At 44.2% G+C, this 17,630-nt stretch overlaps 1 protein-coding gene across 2 annotated transcripts in view; it reads right to left on the bottom strand.

The window, feature by feature from the left end:
- bys (Bystin) overlaps positions 1-17,630 on the bottom strand; it is a 152,677-nt gene that overhangs the window by 128,433 nt on the left and 6,614 nt on the right. For both annotated transcript variants that reach the window (XM_080278382.1, XM_080278384.1), the window contains exons 2-3: positions 14,698-14,865; positions 14,139-14,284 (exon numbers count right to left, since the gene is read on the bottom strand). In XM_080278382.1, the coding sequence (XP_080134508.1) occupies positions 14,139-14,284; positions 14,698-14,841 (290 nt within the window). In that variant the 5' untranslated portion in view covers positions 14,842-14,865. The remainder of the gene's footprint in view (positions 1-14,138; positions 14,285-14,697; positions 14,866-17,630) is intronic.

The raw sequence follows: 17,630 nt of genomic DNA on the forward strand, positions 1-17,630 counted from the left end.
AAAAATTTTGAAAAATGTTTCAGGCAGTGGAAAAAACCCTTGGCTACCTGTGTCAAATCAGAAGAGGCCTACTTAGAGGGGAATTAGCAACCTAGCTCAACAGGTTAGCTACAGGCTAGCCCCAGTTTAACGACGCAATTGGTTAAGTAAAAACCCATCGCTAGGTGGGGTATCGTATCTCGGGGTAGATTTAACATGTAAGTATAAACCCAAGTTTAACAATGCAATTGGTTAAGTACAAACACATCGCTAGGTGGGGTATCGTATCTCGAGGTAGATTTAACATGTAAGGTATAGGGATATGTTTTTGAGCCTTGGGTTCCCCCCCCAACCAAGTCCTAAACCCACCCAAATGAGTAAAAAAAAAAAAAAAAAAAGTTTAATGCCACTCTAAATGGCCTAACAGCTGTAAACTAAGCTAACCTAAGCCTAAAACCAGTGCCTGATTTGCTTGTACCCAGTCAAGGTTACTACAGAATGTGATCTCCAACTTGTGTTCAAACTCAGTAGAGAAGAACAGCAGCACTGCATACAATCCCACCATCAGACGGTCCCAGGACACTTAAATAAACATCTGCTATGCATAATAATAATGTATGAATGACACAGAATCATCCAAGGTGTGACCTGTTGTGACAGAGAATCAATGATGTTCTGACGAGGAATTATATTGACACGGAATGCGACTGATGATGCAATCGGATGGCCTTTTCAACGTCGTTTTAGTTACTGTTCTGGTTGCCGACCTCCTTCTTTTTTTTTTCTCTTATTTTCTAACGTTTATTTAGAAATTCCATTAATCCGAATGGCAAGTGGACCGAGAATCATCAGATTATCAGATTTTTCTGATTTTTGGGTGGGACCCCTAAGACAATTTCATGTTTAAACTGAAATTTTACTGAATGGATCACTTTTCATTCATTCACAATACAATATGGCACTGTAGCCGCCTGCAATCTTCGAGGGGGAAATGGGGTAATGAAACACGCCTAGCTGGACTCGCCTATTTATTCGGTCATACTTGTGCCGGGTCCATTTTCTGTTGTACAATATTAGTGTGTGGGTAGCGGGTGTAAGGTGGCAACACTAGTCCCTCATGAGCGTAATATCCTCACTGGAATAGCACCTTCACAGGATGGTCATGGAGTCACACATCGCATGTGAAGTACACCCTTCGGAGTATCTGTCTAAATAATCCACAAGATCATTGCTGCCTTGCCCTTCACTCATTCCAGCTACCCACACACTGACCCATACTCGCCCATAGCATCTATTTCAGGACGTGGTGTTCACTCTTATCTTCAAGCTAATGGATGTTATGCTTACACGGCCGTACCGTATATATAAACATTGTGTCAGCATCCTTCACCCCCTTCTCTCTCCTACGCTCTCCCTCACTCTCTCTCTCTCTCTTTACTGCGTCAGATGCAGTAAGATTCCCCCTGTTGGTCAGTTACGACCAATACCATACCCTTTCACTCGCCACTCCTTTCCAGCAGACACAGCTTGTTTGCAGGGCAGGTCAGGGTTTTGCATGCGGATGTCCTGACCTTCACGTGTTTCACCACACCATCATCACCGGGATTCGCCTCTACCAGCCTTCCCAGAACCCCGTGATTATGGGCACATTCAAATCCATACCAGGTCCCCCACTTGAAAATTACGCAGCCGCTTGAACTGCTTCTGGCGTTGTCGTAAGGCTGGTAGGTACACCTTCAACCATTGATTCCAGAACTGGTCTGCTAGGAACTGTGCATGTTTCCAACTCTTCCGGTAGCTGTCCCCTATAGGCTCTTTGGCTTTACCTCCTAAAGAGCAGTGGGGTACCGTCTTACGACGCAGAATATGCAGTGGGGTAAGAGCTTCGAGGTCGCTAACGTAGTTGGAGATTGAGGCGATGGGCCTGCCACTGACTATCTCCTCCACTTCACAGAAGAGCGTGTGGAGTCACTCGTCGTCCATGACTTGCGCGCCTATTATCGCTTCCAAGACCTTCCAGACAGTCCGGATCTGTCGCTCCCAGACACTGCCCATGTGCAATGCATGTGGGGGGTAGAACTCCAACTCAATTCCCTTCCTTAACAATGCACTGTGGACCTTGTCATCCTTTTCCCAGCCCGGAGTTCCTTATCTGCTCTTATCATGTTTGTTCCACCGTAGGAACGAATGTGCTCTGGTAAACCCCTCCTTGCTGAGAAGCACGTTATTGCATTGGGGAAAGAATCGGTGTCCAGTCCATCGAGAATCTCCAGGTATATGGCTCTAGAGTTCAGACAAGTGAACAGACAACCCCACCGTTTCACCTGTTTCCTACCCTGCTTCACAGTGAATGATCCAAAGGAGTCCACTCCAGTATGCGTGAATGATGCCTTCACCACACATACCCTGTCGGCAGGGAGGTCAGCTTGTCTTTGCAGTGACTCCTTCCAATTGACTCAACAACAAATGTGACATCCCTTTAACACCCGGTCAATCAGTCTCCATCCCTTGGGCACCCAGAATTCCTGGCGCATTACCTCAAGTGTATGTTCTCTTCCCGAGTGCCCAGCCTTGTTCTCAAGGGTTTCTCTTACAATAAGCTCCATGACATAGTGTTCCCGCAGCAACAGCACAGGGTACTTGCTGTCCGTCATCAAGGGAGCTCTCTCCAACTGCCCGCCAGCGCCAAGGAGTACCCCCAGCAGTTTGTTATTTAGGTCAGGCCCTTGTAGTACCTGGCTGTTTAAAGACACCGGTCCACATTCTGCTGCACAGTCGAATACAATGCGCACCTTTCCGGACTTGTTCGGGTTTAACAAAGGAGGGTGTGGCAGATATCAGGTCACGTGAGGCCTTGTGTGAAGTTCATTATCGATAACTGATTCGGCATAACCTTCATCTAGCAGCAGCTGCATCTCTTCTGCATAGCACCGGCATAAGGGTGGGTCTCTGAGCAGCCTCTTCTTCAGACTCTCTAACCTCCTCAGTGCCATTAACTTGTCGTCTGGGAGCTTGGGTGGATTATGTCTGAATGGTATAAGGAGTTGGTAGTGTCCCATCACCTTTATTGCTGCGCCCAACCACAATTTCATCCCTCTGTTGTGTTCAACAGATAGGCTATCTCCCTTCTTCAGATAACTTGCGTCCAGTCCCTAAAACTGTCGCACTTCCTCCTCCAATCGTGTTTCCTGGGAGTTGCAATCGACTACAGCCACACTTCCTACCTCATCTGGTCTGTCTTCCACCTCAGCACGAGGTCGTACAGGTCCGCTGACGGTCCATCCCAATGGTGACCTTATTTCAAAAGGTTCTCCACCGCTCCCAGCCCTGACCTACAAGGGTGTCATTGCTTGTGGCGCATCAAGACCAATCAGTAGCTGCACCTCACCTTCGTATGTGTTCAGTGGCTCTACTCCCACCAAGTGACTCCATCATACCATGTCCTGTACAGAGGCTACTGAGTCCTTCAGCAATGCAGGGAGTTGGTGGGTGACAATCACCCCGGGCAGCAATATCTTCCGGTTTGGTTTATGGGAATGCCCGCTGCTAACTACTAAGTCTATCTCCTCAGTTCGCTGCACAGTCACTTGTGTTACAGTGTCTAATGTTACCCATACGGTTCTCCGTGGTGCCTTTAGTCTGCTTGCCAATTGGGTCGTACAGAAGGTTCAGTTGCTGCCAGAGTCCAAAAGTGCCTTCGTCTGAACCACGGCATCCGATCCTTCACCAGCCACCTTTACCTCAACAATGGGCAACGTCACTTTGCGAAGCCGCCAATGCATCCACGTTGTCCCTGTCGAGCCTGGGCCTCTTAAGTGCCCCTTCCATGTCTGCCTCATCCTGTTTGTCGGCCTGTCCACAAGAAGCATTTCTCCTCTCCAGCTCTGCTCGGTGTACTCCCTGCTTGCTTCCATGCGCCTGTTCCCACTAAATGTAACAATGACGATCATCTCTCGGCTTCATCTCATCCTCCATCTGTGTTTTTGCTCTGTCTCCCTTCCTGGGTTCCCCATGGTACCAGGACTCCTGCCTTTGCCTTACCAGGCCAGCTGGGTGTATCCATCGCGAATGTTTCCCAGTACAACTCCCTATGTCAAACCATACTGAGGCCCGGCATTCAGCTGCTAAGTGGGTATCGTTCAAGCAAACATAACAGTATTTGAGCTGTCTGACCGTGCCCCTCCTTTCTTCCACTCCCATGGCACGGAATTTTTTGCATCCCACCAGTGTGTGCAGCCTCACACACAGCCGACACGTCTCTCTCACTTGCAGGTTCGTCATCACCAATGGTGGCCAAGCCAATCACATGCCTGTCTGGATTCCTTCTAGCACCAACCTCAATGGCTCACTTGGTGGACGCTCCCCTTTCCTCAGTTCTCGTCCTCATGCTTACTCTGTCCGCCTCCTCCAGAATAAAGGTTTTCAACCATTTAATGTCAGGATAATACCCATATCGTTTGCTGTGGGCAAAGACTTCGTCCTCATACCACATAAGTGCCTTCTCAGGTAACCGATGCGACAGTGTGTCCGTCGAGCGAACGGTGCCCAACTCCCGTAATCTCCCGCTGGTCTCCAGACTCAAAATACATGACCCTAACTCATCGGCGAATTTTCTAGGGCCACTTTCATCCTCATCTTTGATTATGGGCCCTTCAAGTATTCCTTCCACAATCTCTCAGACGTACTGATAACTGCCTCCGTATCTGTCCTCCAATATGACCATCGCCTTCTTATAACCCTCTCATGGGTCCAAATCATTGCACATTTGTAGCGTGTTCCTGACAGGCCCTGTACATGCTTGCATATGCATCTGCAGCTTATATTCCTCTGGGACTGCAGCCCTCCCAATGTGCCATTCGAATGCACGGATGAACTCCCAGTACTCCCTCCAGCTATTTCCTTCAAAGGTTGGTAGTCAGGTCTGTGACAACCTCATGGTGACCATCAACTCCCTCAAGATGGAGGCAATCACCTTGATGCCCATAGGGGTAGCACGTGTCGGCTAGTCCGTTCCCCATCTAGTCGGTTTCAGGTTTTCTGATCTCTGCCACTCTGGCCCTTGCCTGCTAATTGTTGACTCTTCTTGATGTAAAGTTGTGGCCTTTTGTGTCTGTCCTTGCTCCCCCTGCTGGGATTCCCTAGTCTCCCACATTTGTTTGTCTCCTGTGCCATCACTGTATCTCAGCCTCTTTGCCGGTCCTTCATGTACCACTATTGTCTCTGGCTGTACCTGTGACCTCAAGCTCATTTCATTCCTCCCTTCCGTACTCATTATGCTCTCCAACTGTGTCAGGCGATCATGGACTGCTTTGTTCTGTTCTTGCAGGATTTGCAAAGCCAGTATGAGGACTCTCATGTATACATTCTTGTGTGCCTCAGTCTGTCTCTCTTCGACTGCTGGCCATTTCTCTAAGCATTCTTGCAGCCCAGTTTCGGCCCTCTCCTCCTCCCTTTGTTCCCTCATTGCCCCCAAAGCATACATCTCGTACTCCTCTCCCTCCGTCGCTTCCCTGGCCTCCTCGACTATCCTTTGGGCCGTTCCATGGGTTACGTTCTGTCCGACAATTCTGCCCGTTCCTTTCCCTCTGGGTTGTCCAGGTTGATATGTTCCGCCTAGTATGTCCCATAGGTTAGGTTCCGCCTGGTATGTTATAGGTTAGGTTCCGCCTGGTATGTTGTAGGTTAGGCTCTGCCTGGTATGTTGTAGGTTAGGTTCCACCTGGTATGTTACAGGTTAGGTTCCGCCTGGTATGTTGTAGGTTAGGTTCCGCCTGGTATGTCATAGGTTAGGTTCCGCCTGGTATGTCATAGGTTAGGTTCCGCCTGGTATGTTATAGGTTGGGTTCAGCCCGGTATGTTTAGGTTAGGATCCGTCTGGCATGTTCTAGGTTGGGTTCCGCCTGGTACGTTATAGGTTGGGTTCCGCCCGGTATGCTTAGGTTAGGTTCTGCCCGATATTTTCTAGGTTGGGTTCTGCCTGGTATGTTATAGGTTGGGTTCTACCCGGTATGTTTAGGTTAGGTTCCTCCTGGAATGTTATACTGTAGGTAGGGTTCTGCCCTTTTCTTTTTTCTTTTTTTTTTAGTCACTCTCATTCATGCAGCGTTTATCCCATCATACGCCCAAACAGCCAGACAGCGAGCACTGAACTTAGCCTTTAAAGTACAGTGGGACACCACAATCTTCTCAATGAGAGCCCAGTATCAATCACAACTCTTAATATCCAAGATAGGTTAATTAGCTTTAATTCACTACTTTATAGCATATAAACGATGTCACAATATCAATACCGACTTCCTGAATATTACACTCACATTTCTCACATTCAGTGTGTCACAATTTTTTAACACTGTCTGGCACAAGTAATAAACTCCTATCCCAGTACGTAAACTAATGCTGTATTTTCTTCACAATGAACCAGACGTAGTGTATCAGCTCCCGGCTTTCAGTTGCCTGAGTAAAGTTGTTTATCAACACTCACAGTCCTGCGGAGTCTACCCACTCACAACCCAAGATGTCCTGAGCGGCGGTGTCGCCGATCGTAGGTAGGCCGCCTCTGTAGACTTTAGCACCGCCCAGCGCTGTTGTCGGTCATGGTCGACTGTTTATTCTGTCATACTTGTGGCGAGTCCATTTTCTGTCGTACAGTATTAGTGTAAGGTAGCAACACTAGTCCCTCACAAGCATAATATCCTCATTGGAATAGCACCTTCACAGGATGGTCATGGAGTCACACATCACACGTGAAGTACATCCTTCGGAGTATCTGTCTAAATAATCCACAGGATCACTGCTGCCTTGTCCTTCACTCATTCCGGCTACCCACACACTGACTCACACTCGCCCATAGCATCTATTTCAGGGCGTGGTGTTCGCTCTTATCTTCAAGCTAATGGATGTTATGCTTACACGGCCGTACCGTATACGTAACAATTGTGCCAGCATCCTTTCCCCCTTCTCTCTCCTACGCTCTCCCTCTCTCTCTCTCTCCCTCTTTACCACATCAGATGTGGTAAGAGGCACATATTAACATTACGTATTACACAAATTTTTGACTTAATAATGTATTACTGAAGACACGAACTGTAATTGGTAAATTAAAGGATGTTATGGGTTGTTTAACTCACCAGTAATGAATAATGTTGAAAACAGCAGTTGTAGGCAGGTAAATCCAATTATAGAGAGTAAGTCGAGGGTTAATAATAATATGCACGTATTGTGAAAGCACAAAAACTTAATATGTATTACTGTAGAAAATTCCTTAAACATACGGTACAGATTAAAAAGTGGTCGGTTGTTTATGAGGAGTTGCCAATCCATGCATTACCTGATCCGTGACCACACCGCTCGGCACTTCGGCGCATTTGGCGCTCAGTTTGAATTTTTATCTTTGATTTTTTTTATTTTTGGAGTTTTTGTCAGCCTTCTTCAAAAATTTGGATTACTGGGATTTTCGGATAATCAGTGTTTGGATTAATGGACTTTTACTGTACAGTGAGTCCTCAGTATACGAAAACTCGATGTACGAATTTTCGATGGTAAGAAAGCGATGAATGTAGGACAAATTCCACAATACGAAAAGCCTCGGTCTCGATGGTACGAAAAGCAATACGAGAGGAAATACGAAAAATTCAAAATGGGCACACTACACAGCGCCGTGCTCGTTTGCGGCAAGAAAATGAACTAACCCTTCTCTGGTAAACACATTTTCGCATGCTTCTCAGTCGAGTCACGTCCGTCCTCTCCTCTCAGCTTTGCTGTACATTACCCCGTTTTTCGCTGTTCTTCACCTTTTAGTATTTTCACCATGCCTCCCAAGCGCCCTGCAACATCTCCAGCATACGGGGAACCAGCTGCAAGCAAGAAACAGCATCGTACTCTCACTCTTGAGAGGAAATTGGAAATAATAAGACACCACGACGAGGGGCAGGGAGACTCAGAGATTGGGCGAGCTTTAGGCCTTGCACCGTCTAATACTACAGTACTAATACTACTATAATTAGCTGTATGTTTTATTTTTTAATGACTGTGCAATAGTATAGTACAGTACATCCCTCTAGTACGCGCCTATAAGGGTGGCAGAGGACGTTGCGTACTAGGAATTCGCGTACTGTGAATACATAAACTCATGGGAAAAATTTCATATGGGTGGCACTCCCCTTCATGGGCAACCCTTGAGACACCATTCAGACCTAAGTATTGTACTATACAGGGAAACTATCTAAGTCTTATTACCTAAGATAAAGTAAACCAACAAGATTATGGCTTTACTAGGTAAATCAACAAGGATATGGCTTAACTAAACCAACAAGAATATCGATGCTCACCTTTACCCGTTATCGCTTCTTGGGGAAGGCAATGTCATGTACTCGGGATAACTCCGGATTTGGGCCACTTCTTCGCTGCCCGTCTCACTAACAAGGAGTTCAATTTGAGCTCTAATAAAAAATACACAAAAAAAGAAAAAAAAAAAAAAATAGGCCCTCGCGTACAAGCGGGATCACGTACTCGGAACTTGCGTACTGTGGGGATGTACTCTACTGTATACGATTGCATACTTCAAAATAAGAGGGGTAACGTTTAAGTGGAGGGTCCAATCGGGTCCTCGAATGCATCCCCCCCTTTCTATGTATATTTCAATGGGGAAAATCGTTCTGATATACAAAATTTCGCATTACGAAAGGTTTTTTTGGTCCCTATCCCTTTCGTATAAAGAGGACTCACTGTATTTACAAAGCGTTTTTCCTTGAAGAGCTTAAATGTAAACACATCATTATCGATGTCAAAGTTTTCATCAATGCAAGAAATATTTACTCTTTAAGATTTTCATAATTACTAATATTTATTTAAAATTATTATTATGTATTCCATGGTAGGTTAGATGTCCAATGGTCAAATACAAAATATTCTTTGTTGAGTTGCCTAGTTGTCCTCACTGTTTCATACCTCGTCTGATGGGCGAGAAGCCATACACCAAACGACAGTGTTCACTACACCTATGACAAAAACACACTAACCTAAGTCTAAAAATAGTTTATAAATCAACGTAAACACACAATTTAACTCTAAAATATCATCAAAATTGGTAAAATTGGCAAAATGATTTCCTGTAAACCAGGAAATCATTTACAATGCTGGGTGGTACCCTAATAAATAACCAACACATGTTCCCTACGTGACAACATGTTGGTTGACGGAGGGTTAGTGCCCCTCCCTGGAAAACAACTACTGTAACTAAAAATACAAAGAAGCATCGGACCAGGGCTGACCAACAGATGATGACTAAGGACCAAACAAAGGACATGGTATGGATTGTGACATGGAATGTAAGGGGTGCAAATGATGAGGTGAGAGATTGTCCAGGTGCTTCAGGGTGCAATAGTGGATGTTTGTGGATTAACTGAAACTAAATGGTGTGGTGAGAGTGTGAGAGAATGGGAGTTTGAATGGGGTATATGTGCGGGAGTGGGTGAGAATGAGAGGGCAAAAGGAGGAGTGTGTATTGCTGTGTGCAAGAAACGGAAGGAGAATACAGTACCCTCGCGTCCAAGACGGGTTTGTCTAAGACGTCTCGCGTCCACAATGGAGACCATAAATAATAATCCAAAATATTGCTGTAATAGAGTTACACATGTCCAATACGGTTCCAACGGTTCATAACAGCCCAAATCCGAGGAGAATACAGCTATGAGAGTCTCATCTGGTCCAACATGGTTCCCACACCCGGGAGAGTAGTGTGGTTGAGATGTTGTACGATAAAATTCTGGCACCTGGTCACGTGATGGGTAAGCAGGGCTTGTTTTTGTTTCTTATCAGAGCATCGTGGACACACTTATTGCGTGTTGCACTCACTGTCTGCTCAAGGTTATTGCCTCTCATGTAAGCATGCCTAGGAAATCTTCTGCTAACCTGAAGTGCTGCCATCTACCTCAGGACACTACGCTGGAGATAACTGAGCTACTAAGCTGGAGATAAGCTCAGAACCACACACTTTCAAGGTGAGGAAATTTATTTTGGTGCCAAAATAGGTCTCGGTTGATGTTTTCAGGGGCACTTTTCAAAGATTTTTTTTGTGACTATTAATTTTTTCTATAAGGTCTTGTGTTGGACCAAGACGTTTTTCATCCTAGACAGGACCCTCAGGCGACAATATTACAGTCTTGGATGCGAGGGTATTGTATAAGAGAGTATGAATCAGTTGGCTCGTGAATTGCATGGGTAAGATTGAAAGCTGGACTACAAATGTTAACCATTGTGTGTGTGTATGCACCAAAGCAAGATCGTGCAAGCAGAGTGAAAGAAGAGTTCTGGACAAATGCTGAAGCATGCACGGAAAAGTTTGAAAGGAAGGAGAGAGCGTTTTTGATTGGAGATATGAATGGAACAGTACGGAATGTGAAGGTGGATGGAGTAGTTGGTGAGTGGGGTGTGCCTGCAGGAGTGGAGGAGAATGGCAATGCTCTAGCGGAAATTTGTGCTGGGAGGGGTTTGGTGATAGCCAATACGTTCTTCAGACACAAAATGATCCACAGGTATACGTGGAGAGTGATGAAAAGGGTGGGTGGTGAACTGAATGAACAGAAGGCAATGATTGATAATGTGTGTGTGGATGATAGAATGAGAGGGTGTGTATTGGATGCAAGAGCATATAGAGGTTGGGGAAGCGGACTTTCTGACCACCACTTGGTGATGGGGCAAGTCAAGGTTGAAATGAAGTGGAGGATTGGAAGAAGGGAAGGACAGGAGGAAGTAGTTCTTACAAGGAGGGTGGAAAGATTACGAGAGGATGGGGATAAGGCAGAATATATGAGAAAAATGGAAGAGCGATTGGGTAAACATCATTTGGAGCAAATGGGGGACATGGGAGATGTGTGCAATATATTCACAGAAGAAATCTGTGCAGCATGTGAAGTGGTGTGTGGGTTAAGAGGAAAGGGCGTGCAAGGAACAGCATGGTAGAATGGAGAGGTGAGACAGGCTGTGGCACAAAAGAAGAAAACATATAGTGAGTGGATAAGAAACGAGACTGGAGGAAGAAGCGAGACAGAAGAAAGAGTTATATGAAGAGAGGAAGAGAGAGGTGAAAAGATAAGTAAGAGAGAGTAAGACGAGAGTGGATGAGGAATTTGGAAGGAATATGTATGTAAAGACGAGGGAATGTAAGAAAATGTTCTGGAAAGAGGTAAAGGGACTTAGATTGGGTGATAAAGAAGTTAGTCGGGGAATGATAGATAAAAATGGTAGATTACTAGGGATCAAGGAAGAAAAAATGAGCAGGAAGAGAGAACACTTTAAGGAACTGTTGAACACAGAGAATGAAAATAAGACGAGTATGAGTGGCTGGGGAATGGCTGGGAGAAGGAGGGATGCGAGAAGAGAGGAGGAAATCAGTAGGATGGAAGTAGTGGACACAATGAAGAAAGTCAAAATGAGGAAAGCCCCAAGAATTGATTGAGTGTGTGGTGAAATGCCGAAGCATGGGGGAGAGATAGTAGTAAAATGGATGTGGAAGATGTGTGGATTTGCCTGGGTGGAAGGTAAAGTCATGGTGGATTGGAAGTCATGAATAATTATTCCAATGTACAAAGGAAAAGGAGAAAAGAAGTGTGTTGTAATTATAGGGGCATTTGTCTTCTTTGTGTAACAGGAAAAGTGTATGGTAAGATACTTATTGACAGAGTTAGGGAAATAACATAAGAATTAGTTGGAGAAGAACAGGGAGGTTTTTGGTCAGAGTTAGGGAAATAACAGAGGAATTAGTTGGAGAAGAACAGGGAGGTTTTAGGAAGGGAAGAGGTTGTGTAGATCAGATATTCATTCTCAGGTCTTCAGTGGAAGAGTTTCTACAGAAGGGAAAGAAGTTGTATGAGCCTTCATGGATTTGGAGGAAGCATATGACAGGGTGGACCGACAAGGACTGTGGAAAGTATTAAGAATATATGGAGTAAATGGGAAGTTGTTGAATGCAGTGAAGAGTATGTATGATGGTGCTAAGGTTGCAGTGCGTGTGCACAGTGAACCAAGTGAATTTTTCTCTTTGAAGGTTGGATTGAAACAAGGATGTGTCATGCCTCCATGGTTGTTCAATCTGTACATGGATGGGGTTATAAAAGAGATACAAGGTAGGGCAGTGGATGTTGGAGCAGCCCTAATGAGAGAAGGCAGTGTGTGGAAACTCCTTGTACTGTTGTTTGCAGATGATAGTGTGTTGTTATGTGAAGACAAAGGGGAGCTGCAAGGCTTGGTGAATGAGTTCAGAGAGTGTGTAAGAAACAGAATCTAAAGGTGAATGTAGGGGAGAGTAAATTTATGGTCTTCGAAAGAAATGAAATCAGTTAATGTACAGTGAGGCTGGATGAGGAGGAAATGGAAAATGTGACTGTGTTTAAGTACTTGGGTAGTGTGATGAATATGGATGGAAGCTTAGAGGGTGAAGTGCTTGAAAGGGTACAACAAGGAAGAAAGGTTATTGGTTCTTTGAAAGAAGTGATCAGAAACAGCGAAATGAGCATGGAAGTGAAAAAGTTACGACATGACAGTAATGTGATACCAACTCTGACATACGGAAGTGAAGCTTGGACCTTGTTGGGGGGACACAAGTCAAGAGTAAGGGCAGTGGAAATGAGTTATTTGAAAGGAACATGTATAGTTACATGGAGAGACAGATTGACAAATGAGGTAGTGAAGGAGCATTGTGGTGTGGAAGTGGATGTGACAGGAAGTGTTAGGAGAAACACAATGAGGTGGTTTGGCCATGTGGAGAGGATGGAAAGCAAGAAACTGACGAGAAGTGTATATGTGAGTGAGGTGGGGGGAAAGGGAGGGGGAGGCCAAGGATGAGATGGAGGGATGGAGTGAGGAGGTATATGAGAGAGGGGGGTGTGAGCTGGGAGTAAGGCAGTGATATGGTGAGGGACAGGGCAAAATGGAGGCAATTTGTTTGTGGCCACCCCTTATGGGATAAAGGCGTCTGGCAATAGATAGACTGATAGATAGATCAGTAAAAAAAAATCAAAACCCATCATAAAACCAGGGGTAGGCCTATGATAAGCGGGGCAGGGTGGTATTTCTATCCCATCACCATTCCAGGGTATTGCATCTAGGGGTATCGTAAATCAGGGTTTCCCTGTAATTTTTTTTTTTTTTAGAGCCTACGGTCAGATACTTTCTGAACAGACTTCGTATGCCATGATGTGATCACAAAGCCAGCTCTACTCCCTGTAGACAGTGAGTGCTTCATCCACAGAACAGCAAACACATCAACTGATGCAAGAGTGGTTGTCAGTGCTCAAGGTTTCTGGACACATGGGCAGAAGGCTTTCTTTAACATTAGGATATTTCATCCTATGGCAGCATGTCACTGCAAACTGTCTCTCAAGGCTGCAAACAAGAGGCATGAACAAGAAAAAAACAGGAACTAACAAGAAAGGCTCCAACATGTGGACCACGGTCGACTTACTCCCCTTGTGCTCACAACATCACAAGGAATGGGTCAAGAGATGAGGAGATTCTACTCAAGACTGGCAGAAGTTCTTTCTGAGAAGATGCATCAATCTCAAAGTTCTGTTATGGCCTGGAAGAGATGCTGACTCATTCTCCCTTGTGATGTCTGCAGTTCTATGCCTCTGGGGCACAAGATCATCAGTTCTCAGGCCTGTCTCTCTGGCGGGCATGGATTACGAAGCTACTGTGGTCGAGAGCCACACTGACCAGAAAGTCCAGCATATTAATGTTTTAATTAGCACTGTAATGTTAATGGGAAAAAAAAAAAAAAGTAATAAAAGTAGTAGCATGTGGGTGATAACCACAGCCATTGGCATGTCTGGGACCAACAGACTGTATTATAAAGATTAATGTTAACCTGCACATTACAACAACAAAAGGTGAACTGTATTATGAGGATTGATACTGATCTTCACAATATAATTCCCAAATGAATGGATGTGATTAAGAAAAAAAAAAGTAGTAGTAGTAGTAACCTCAGTCTCTCTGGTTGAACAGACTCATTAATCAGCTTTAACAAAATTTAAGAAAATTTCTTGGGTAACCTCAGACCAAGATCAAACTCACATCCCTCCAGACAACAGACTTATTATCTAACCACATGACCACCACCTCCCCCGCATATTACTCTAAAATACTTCAAAAAGTAACTGTACCTTTTCTGTACTCTGGGTCGCTGATATCCTAATGGAGGAAACTCTTCCTCTTCCACTGCCTTCTCTTCCTCCATTTCCTCCTCCATCTCTTTCAACTGTGCTAAACTTTGCTTCAAAATTGTTCTTCCAAGCTGACCTTCCACATACTAAAATATATAAAATGACAATCATTACAAGAGGTACATAATGCTGCAACAAAATGGTCATAATAATGAAGGAAGCTCACAGCCGTTATGACTTGCTGAAGATAATGCACACTGTCAGATCTTTTACTATGATCCTACCCATGCCAGTAGATTACTGACACTAGTTACTCCTCATTTAATATCTAACCTGTGGGCAGGCAAAGTGCTACCATACTTAAAGTGAAACAGTTTTAAATGAGAAATGCATCTAGTTCATAACTGAGGTGTTAAAAGCACAAAAGGCATTCATTTCTGACACAGGACAACAAAATCACAAGCAAAAATGAAAAAAGTTTTCAAAAATTGAATACTGAAGCAACATTGACCCACTGAATCTCCTCTCACCCTTCCCCCCATTTTCTCTCCACTCTCACCTCATCATCGTGGTCTTTCCTATCACCACGCACTTTCTTGCGGCTGGTGGGATGGGCAACCTCATCTCGGGCAATCTGTTCATCTAGGGGTACCGGCCGTGACACCTTACCTCCCAGCTTCTTCAGTTTCTTGGCCTTTCCCATTTTGACTTGTTATTGCTTGCTTATCTGTGTAGAATTAAAAATGCTACATATAAACACTAATTACTGTAAACACCATTGCATCCATATATACATATATACACTGTACTGTATATGCAAAAATATACAGTGTATTGACAGACAGATAGATAGTGATATGCAGATATCCACAGACAGACAAATATATAGATATACAGTATACTGATAGACAAACTGATAGATACAAAGACAGATATATAAATATAGATAAAAAGACAAATACAACTATATTTAACCAGTACTCATATATCCAGCAACCTCAAACAACCGGCAGATTCACAAGGGACATTAAAATGAGATTGTATCAATTCATATCATATATAAAAGCTACAACATGCATATTTGTGTCAGCCTAGGTCACCCCCCCAACTTCTCAGACCTTGCATTCAAGGATGCACTAAATATCCATCTAATCACTTTCATTGCTGTTCATTTGAGTGATGAGAAGGGTGGGTGGTGAATTGAATGAAAGGAAGGCAATGATTGATTATGTGTGTGTGGATGAAAGGATGTGAAGATATGTAATGGATGCAAGACCTTATAGAGGTTGGGGGAGTGGACTTTCTGACCACTACTTGGTGGTGGCCAGAATCAAGATCCAAGTAAGATAAAGAACTAGAACAAGGGAAGAACGGGAGAAAGGAGTAGTTGCAAGGAGAGTGGAAAGGTTACAAGAGGATGAGAAAAAGACAGAATATAAGAGAGAAGTGGAGGAATGATTGGGTAAATATGAATTGGAGTAGATGGGGGACGTGGAAGGTGTGTGCAAGATATTCACAGAGAGAAATATGTGCAGAATGTGATGTGCTGTGTGGAGTGAAGAGAAGACGGAAGGGTGTGGAAGGAACAGCATGGTGGAATGAAGAGGTGAGACAGGCTGTGGCACAAAAGAAGAAAGCATACAATGAATGGATGAGAAACAGGGGCATGGAAGAAGTTGAGAGGCAGATGAGAGAGCTATATGAAGACAAGAAGAGAGAGGTGAAAAGATTAGTAAGAGAGAGTAAGAAGAGAGTGGATAAGGAATTTGGAAGGAATTTGAGTGTAAAGTGGAGGGACTGTAGGAAACTGTTCTGGAAAGAGGTGAAGAGAGTAAGACAGGGTGGCAGTGAAGTTAGCAGGGGAGTGAAAGATAAAAATGGTAGATTACTAGTAAAGAAGGGAGAAAAAGTGAGCAGCTGGAGAGAACCCTGTAAGGAATTGTTGAACATAGAGAAAGGAAGTAATGCGAGTATAAGTGGTTGGGGAATGGCAGGGAGAAGGAGGGAGGTGAGAAGACAGGAAGAAATCAGTTGGACAGAAGTTGTGGAAGCAATAAAGAAAGTCAAATTGGGGAGAGCCCCAGGAATTGATGGAGTGTGTGGTGAAATGCTGAAGCATGGGGGAGAGATAATAGTAGAATGGATGTGGAAGATGTGCAGATTGGCCTGGGAGGAAGGTAGAGTCCTGGAGGATTGGAAATAAAGTATAATTATTCCCTTGTACAAAGGAAATGGGGAAAAAGAAGTGTGTGGTAATCATAGGGGCATTTGTCTTCTTTGTGTAATAGGAAAAGTGTATGGTAGGACACTTATTGACAGAGTTAGAGACATAACAGAGGAATAAGGTTGGAGAAGAACAGGGAGGCTTTAGGAAGGGAAGAGGTTGTGTAGATCAGATATTCATTCTTAGATCTTTAGTGGAAAAGTTTCTAGAGAAGGGAAAGAAGTTGTATGCAGCTTTCATGGATTTGGAGAAAGCATATGACAGCGTGGATAAATAAGGATTGTGGAAAGTATTAAAAATATATGGAGTAGATGGGAAGATGTTGAATGCTGTGAAGAGTATGTATGAGGGTGCAAAGGTTGCAGTGCGTGTGGATGGTGAACTGAGTGAATTTTTCTCTTTGAAGATTGGGTTGAAACAGGGATGTGTCATGTCTCCAAGGTTGTTCAATCTGTACATGGATGGGGTAATAAAAAAGATACAAGGTAGGGCAGTAGATGTTGGAGTGGCCCTAGTGAAAGAGGGAAGTGTTTGGAAACTCCCTGTACTATTGTTTGCAGATGATACTGTGTTGTTGTACTCCACACAGGGGAGGATAAAACCCATGTATAGAGTCTACAACTGTGCAGGGGCAAAGAAAGAACGGAGTCGGCTTAGCACACCCAATCTCTTGGAAGAAGACTTTACAAGAGACGTAATATGATCTTTCCAAGATAAGTCCCTATTAAATGAAACCCTCAAGCATGTTCATGGATGATGCAGGATTAAGCTGAATATCATTAAACATTTGTGGGTATACCTGTGGAAGGTTTTGACAGGTTGATAGGTGTAAGAACTGAGTCTTAGATGCATTAAAAACAACCATATTATTTTTACCTGTCAGAGATACGAGCCAAGTCAGACATTAGGTGTGCCATAGCCTCATCCCTTGATTGTTCAAGTAAATGCAGAGATGGGCGTTGCAGGAACCGAATGGAAAGGTGAAGGGTGGAGTCATCAGCATATGAGTGGATAGGGTTAGCTTAGAAGGTCATTGATGAATAAAAGGAAGAGAGTTGGTGATAGGACAGAGCCCTGAGGAACACCACCGTTGATAGACCTAGGAGAAGAATGATGGCCGTCAACAACAGCGGCTATAGAACGACCAGAAAGGAAGCTAGCAATGAAGGCAGAGATAGAAGGATAGAAACCGTAAGAGGGCAGTTCGGAAATTAAAGATTTATGCCAGACTCGATTGAAAGCCTTTGAGATGGCAAGTTCAATGGCAA

This window comes from Coenobita brevimanus, chromosome 73 (assembly GCF_032717465.1).
Source record: "Coenobita brevimanus isolate Jiangsu-jjx chromosome 73, ASM3271746v2, whole genome shotgun sequence".
Lineage (NCBI taxonomy): Eukaryota > Metazoa > Arthropoda > Malacostraca > Decapoda > Coenobitidae > Coenobita > Coenobita brevimanus.